The 6,633-nt window shown below is 36.9% G+C and overlaps 1 protein-coding gene across 1 annotated transcript; it reads right to left on the bottom strand.

The window, feature by feature from the left end:
* Nucleotides 1-256: 256 nt before the first annotated feature.
* Nucleotides 257-6,633, bottom strand: il10ra (interleukin 10 receptor, alpha). Its single transcript, XM_058744737.1, has 7 exons — nt 5,431-6,633; nt 4,435-4,549; nt 4,156-4,328; nt 3,869-4,014; nt 3,599-3,749; nt 2,401-2,513; nt 257-1,699 (listed from the first exon to the last, which is right to left on the bottom strand). The coding sequence occupies exons 1-7, from the start codon at nt 5,492-5,494 to the stop codon at nt 818-820; spliced, it is 1,644 nt and encodes a 547-aa protein (XP_058600720.1). The 5' UTR covers nt 5,495-6,633; the 3' UTR covers nt 257-817.

Genomic DNA, 6,633 nt, shown 5'->3' with positions numbered 1-6,633 from the left:
AAAAACCTAAAACAGTACAGCATGGTGTTACAACAACAAGGTCATGGGTTCGATTCCCAGGGAAAACAGGAACTTGTGCAAATGTGTACCTTGAATGTAATGTAAGTTGCTTTGGATAAAAGCATCTGCCAAATGCATAAAAGTGAATGTAAATAATAATAATAATAATTACTGGTGCTTGCTTAAGCAAAATGTAAAAACACCATAGCAACCACATAGCAACACTCTTGCAACCACCATAATTACCATGCTGAGGAGTTCTGTATAGGAATGCACTTTTTTTATAAATATATATATTTTTTATTATGATTAACACTTTTTTCCCCCATCATTTCATCACATTCAACACAACTCAATTTTCAACAAATCAAAAATGTCAGTACATACATAAAATGTAAATATGTACAATGTATGTGTAAAATTGCAAAAGTGTGTATGTACAGGTTTACTTTCTTTTTACTTCCAAAAAAACTTTTTTTGTTGTTGTTGTTCACTATGAAGAACCTTTTGTGCAGTGGAAAGGTTCCATGGATATTAAAGCTTTTTCATGGCACTACCACTCACTCTTGGTCACTCAAGTAGAAGCTTGAATGTCTCCTCTATAGTCAGCATATGGGCACAATTATGACCCGGTGCATGCAGGAAGTCACAAAGGGGCAGCCCCACTTCTGACAGCCCAGTATCAGCGACACAGCCATATTTAGCATATCTCTGCTGCCGCTCTAAACGAGAAATAAACGCTGGCTGGACACACAGCATGAGGAGAAGCAGATATGCTTTGTTCAGTGCTTTCACAATCATGAAAAAGTCTCACATCTCACGTGATTGTCAGTTCTACGTCTCCTAATTTAAGAGGCAAAGTGTCCAGCTGGCAAGGTTCTTGTAGAAGTAGTGGACAGGTGATAAAAAGTGACGACTCGCCGCAGTTCTCGTCTGACTGGAAGGACGAATCTTCCAATCCTGATACATTCACAGACTGTAAAGGTGATTTTTTCAAATAGTTTGGTCTGTCATTGTCATTATCGGTTGTGAAAGTACAACTGGTTTGCTTATGAGACAATGAATCTCTGTCTGTTAGAAGCTTCCTGGTTTTGCACCACATGCAAGTCTCAACGTCAGAACACAAGCACGTCACATGACCAGACCGATAGCCACTGCTAGGGCTGGCAAAGTTGGCATCTACGTCACATGGGATGGTGGCCTCGCTTTCAGCATCAGCTGAAGGACTCTGACTACGATATCCATCCCCAACTATTACTATCTCAGACAGGAAGTCACTGTCCGTTGCCTTGAGATTGACGGAAGCATCCTGATTTCCCATTCCCAAGCCACTGTCCTCTTTTCTTTCACTTTCATTGCTGATATTTACTTCACCATCTAGAAAAGGGAGCTCTTCCAGGCTTCTTCTTCCACTGCTGAGACTGTCCTCGGTGCCTGTCAGACTGCCACAGCCGCTGTCTTCCTGTCCAGTAAGTCCGTCTGTGCCTCGGTTCTTAATCGAATGCTGCTGGCCGACACTCACTCCACTGTCTGTACTCTCTCTTCTCTCTGTGTCCTCCTCCAAAAGGTCCTTGTTCTCATCAAATGCTTTACTCTTTCCCGTTATTTTGTTGCTAGTCAGGAGCCATCCCTTGTCAGTGACTGTTTCCACTTGGATCAATCCTACATTCATAGGGTTCCATCCATTCACAGCAGATTTCTGTTGGAAATAAAAAATAATAATAATAATAAAAATTAATTAAATGTTTGGAGAGCATTTTATTTTATTTTAAAAATAAAATAAAAATGTATTGTTGTTTCCACAAAAAATGGTTAGGAGCAACATTGTTTATAACACTAGTGATAACATTTCTCTTGAGCAGCAAATCAGAATAGTTAAATTATTTCTGAAAGATCATGTGGCAAGGACTGCAGTAATGGCTGCTTAAAATTTGTCTTTGTCATCACAGTAAATTATATATTTTTTTTAAATTATTTATAAATTGTAAAAATATTTCACAATATTATGGTTTTTACTGTATTTTTGATCAAATAAATTCTGCCTTGGTGAGCATATGAGACTTTTTTTCAAAATCTGTATTCACATATATTTGTATATAATGTCTTCATTTATTTGTCAACCAGAAAGTGTTAAAACTGTTTCATTGTGAATGGAACTGTGTTATCATTTAAACTCAAATTCATTAATTCAAATTATATTATATGTAAGACATAAAAAAATCCCCAGCATTTCCCTTTTCTGCTGCTGTTCCTCGAAAGGAGAAGCGACACTTATGACATGGGTCAGTACTAAGCTTGTCTTACGCTTTATTCCTTTTTTAAGACTCTGAAACTAGCTTGCTCTAACACTTTTGGTTTTGATGAAACTGCATTTATTTTGAAATCCCCAAGCTGACTCACCAGAACAGCGGGCATTTTACCAGGACGCCTCAGGAAGAAACAGACTGCGAATATGAAGAAGGACATGACTGCAACTACACCAATAACAGCCATGGAGATCACTAAGGATGCATCTGACAAACAAGAGAAAGTGATTTGATTTTCACAAAGAAATCATTTTAGAAACATACAAATAATTAACCCCGAACACAAAGCCGAAGGGTCTTGAATCACACTGAAGGGGTTTATTTTGTGATAAACTACTTATTAAATAAATACTGATTCATCTTTTAAAGGGTTAGTTCACCCAAAAATGAAAATTCTGTCATTACTTACTCACTCTCATGTCGTTCCAAACCTGTAAGACCTTTGTTCATCTTCGGAACACAAATTAAGATATTTTTTGATTAATTTCGAGAGCTCTCTGACCCTCTCATTGACAGGAAGGTTCCCAATACGATCAAGGTCCAGAAACATAGCAAGGACATCGTTAAAAATGTGACATCAGTGGCTCAACCGTAATTTTACGAAGCTACGAGAATACATTTTGTGAGCAAAGAACAAATATAACGGCTTTATTCAACAATTCGTCTCCTCCGCACTGTAGCACCATTTTGGAGAGTATCCGCTGAACGTAAACAACGTATGCTGTTCTGTGTCAGCAGCACCACGTGGGTATTTTATTTTCGTTCAGATCATAGCGTAAACAATGTAAATAACGTATCTGAGTGGTGTCGATGACACAGAACAGCATCCAATGTTTACGTTCAGTGGATACTCTCTAAAATGGCGCCAGGGTGACGCGGAGGAGACGAATTGTTGAATAAAGTCGTACTTTTTGTTTTCTTTGTGCACAAAAAGTATTCTCGTAGTTTCGTAAACTTACGGTTGAACCACTGATGTCACATGGATGATTTTAACAATGCCCTTGCTGGACCTTGATCATGGACCTTGCTGTCTATGGGAGGTTCAGAGAGCTCTCAGAATTCATAAAAAAATATCTTAATTTGTGTTCCGAAGATAAACAAAGGTCTTACGGGTTTGGAACGACATGGGGGTGAGTAATTGATGACAGAATTTTCATTTATGGGTGAACTAAACCTTTAATGTTTTGTTGGCATTATATAAAACAGCATCAGAACCTTCTTCTATTTGAGAGACCTCTGTAAAAATAGATGATTATTATTTATTCAAATAGTGTCCATGTGATCTTCAGTACCTGCTGATGGATATATGCAGCGTGGTAATGAGGTGTTGCTCACTTCACTAGATGTCATCTCCACTTTCACATGGACACAATACACCTGCCATATCGGTAATGAAGTGAACTCCACCTCTCCATCTTCATCATCATCAATTACTGTTAAAGCCTACATCAGAAAAAAAAAAAAAAACACTGGTTCAGAGATTGCAGTGACATGCAATATAACAAACAAGTTCAAAAACACTTTGTCAAAAACATTTTTGGGATAGTCCACTAAAAACCAACCTGATGCTCCTGTCCTTTTGGGTACAAAATGGCAGAGTAAACTGATCCATAATCAAAAAGTTCATTGAGAAATTGCTTTCTGTAAATCTTAACCTTCACCGTATTAGGGGAGGAAGACAGGTCAAACTCTGGAGCCAACAATTTGCCTAAAACATGGAAGGAAGATCACCATTAGTAATTGTACAACCTGCACACAGTAAAACCGGATGTTCTTTATACTTAAAGAATGTAGTATTAGCTATATTTATTACACGTTTTTGATAAATAGTAGCCCTTCAAATACTTACTGTCATATAAACGAATTCGTCTTCCTGCTGACCAGGAAAATTTGTAATTTCCATCAAACAGTCCAATCTTTATTTTCATTTCCGGTTTGTTTAAAAAGCTCCCAAGTTCACATCTAGTTTCTGTAGTCATGTTGCATTCTGACACAATGTTCCATTCATTAGGATGTGAATATCTATCAAAGAAAAGACAAGTAGATTAGCTTTGGAGTATTGTAAAGTTTATTCAAGCAAAAAAGGTGGGCAAAATAGTAAGGATAGTAAGGCAACATTTCAGCTTACAGTGCTGTGTTTACTTGATAAAGGGCATATACGTGGGCTCCTTCAGGGGGATCCCAGAGCACAGTTACATTTCCCTCCCATATGTCTAACGTCATATTTAATTCCAGCGGCTCACCTGTGAAAAAAAGAGAAAAATAATCAGAATTATCGTCAGACTTTCCCATGCTTTGTATTAATGCTCTTCTCTTCCCAATAGAGAAGTGGTTTATTTGTGCTTGTTCCAGTCAAAGCTGAAGTCTCACACTTGAGGTACTGTATTTACTGTGAATAAATCATGATCAGCTGTACTTTCCAAGTGTAGTTGACATGAAAACATCTTCTTTTTAGTCATTTTACTAATATGGATCTCTACTTTATCAAGCAAACTGCCAACCAAAATCTTTCCTGAAAGAACTTACACAATGCCGTACAATACAATGCATTGGTGAAGACCGGCGTTAGCTAGTTGAGTAAAAAAATCCAATTACACAACTTGGTGTTTTCTCTAACTTTATTTTCTATGTTGGTTTTAACAAGTAATAAAGGTCTGTTTTAACACCTGAGGAACCTGACAGATATTCACTGGAGTTTAAAATTGATATCCTTGTCAAATAGAGAGTTAAATTAATAAATTAACACATATTGTCTTTGCTATATATTCATTTTGAAAGGTTTCAAGGTCCCTGGGGCGGAGGGGGGGCGGGCATCAAAATTTTTCAAGGAATTTACATCACTCACGTCATCACGGTTGCAGAAACTGGGGACTTCAAGTCAAGCGCCCACTTGCACTTTGCACTACTATTTTTTTTTTCTTTCATTTTTTTCTTTTTATGAATATGTAATGTAAATGTACAAATATTATTTTATGTAATTACTTTATATTATTATCTAGTAAAACACATTGTTATTGCTATAGAGCGAGCGAGAGAGAGAGAGAGAGTCACCTAGAAAAATTAAGAATAAGCTTAAAAAATGTTACATTAAAAATAAATAAATTGATCAATCGATCAATCTTACCTGCTGTGGTAACTGGGACATTTATTAACGCAACCAAAAAATAAATCCATGAAATCCAATCCATGTTTATGTTAGTTGAGCATCGTATCCAATGTTAAATCCTCATTCCAGTCCAACTCCACACAAAAACACACATAACAACTCAATGTCAGCATGCGCTGTTCCTGATAACTAAATAACTATTCTAACAGAGCCAGTTCAATGTTCAGTTACTGCTCAGTTCCGTCCGCACGTCTCTCTCTCTGTCATGTGAATGTGAAGGTGAATGGTTGGCTGGCTCTCTATGTATTTGCACTGTGAACTTCCCCCCTCTCTCTGTTTTGTTTTAGTCAGTCTTCCGTGATGGCAGATATTTCCCCTACTCTGAGAAAGCTATGTTTTCTCTCTCTCTCTCTCTCTCTCTCTTGTGGTTATAAACATACCATCAAGTGCAAACTGTAGCCGTGTACATGAAAACAGAACATAAAAAATCTACACTGTATGTGTGAATCTTTAAATACTATTCCCAATGTAAAGGGAAATACCAGCGTACACATTAATTAGGGAGAGTACCAGAGTTATCATGTTTTTATTTCTTGGTATTTACAAAGGAAATTTTTGTTAGTAATAGCTAATTAAGTTCTTACCGTTTGTGATTTACACTTTTTCTAATCTATAAAAACTGGTGTTTCTCAGTACTGAACTACAGGTATGTTTGCATATCAGCATATGTGACCAGATGCACACTTGTGCATGCATATCTGCACCTGAAGTGTTAGTGGTAATACATGCACAGTGATTTTTATGCATTTTTGCTCATCCGATTGACTATCTTCAATGCATCTATTGAGTACAGAAAACCAACTTTGACATTTGGCGGGGTGTGGTTGGAATTTGTAACCAAGTTCTGAGAAGAGAACTGAGCTGTTGTGTATATTATGATTTTCTGTGCATTTTCAGGGTTTGTTGCATTAACATAAATTATTTTATCACAAATCTATCCTTAGTATTAATAAGTTAATTAAAATAACTTATATTTTTAATGTTTATAATATCTTATATATACAGTATATACAGTATACAGCTTTCCTGTAGCTCAAATAGTAGAGCATGGCGCTAGCAACGCCAAGATCATGGGTTCGTTTCCCAGGGAAAGCAAGAGCTGATAAAATGTAAAAACTGTAACTTGAATGCAATGTAAGTCGCTTTGGATAAAAGCGTCTG

Source organism: Onychostoma macrolepis, chromosome 15, assembly GCF_012432095.1.
Source record: "Onychostoma macrolepis isolate SWU-2019 chromosome 15, ASM1243209v1, whole genome shotgun sequence".
Lineage (NCBI taxonomy): Eukaryota > Metazoa > Chordata > Actinopteri > Cypriniformes > Cyprinidae > Onychostoma > Onychostoma macrolepis.
This window is presented reverse-complemented; position numbering and strand designations above follow the sequence as displayed.

Coding starts and splice junctions, on each gene's coding strand:
- il10ra (XM_058744737.1), bottom strand. CDS start 5,494: ATGGATTGGATTTCATGGATTTATTTTTTGGTTGCGTTAATAAATGTC. Junction 4,550..5,430: donor TGTCCCAGTTACCACAGCAG/GTAAGATTGATC, acceptor TTTTTTTCACAG/GTGAGCCGCTGGAATTAAAT. Junction 2,514..3,598: donor CTGCATATATCCATCAGCAG/GTACTGAAGATC, acceptor CTTGTTTGTCAG/ATGCATCCTTAGTGATCTCC.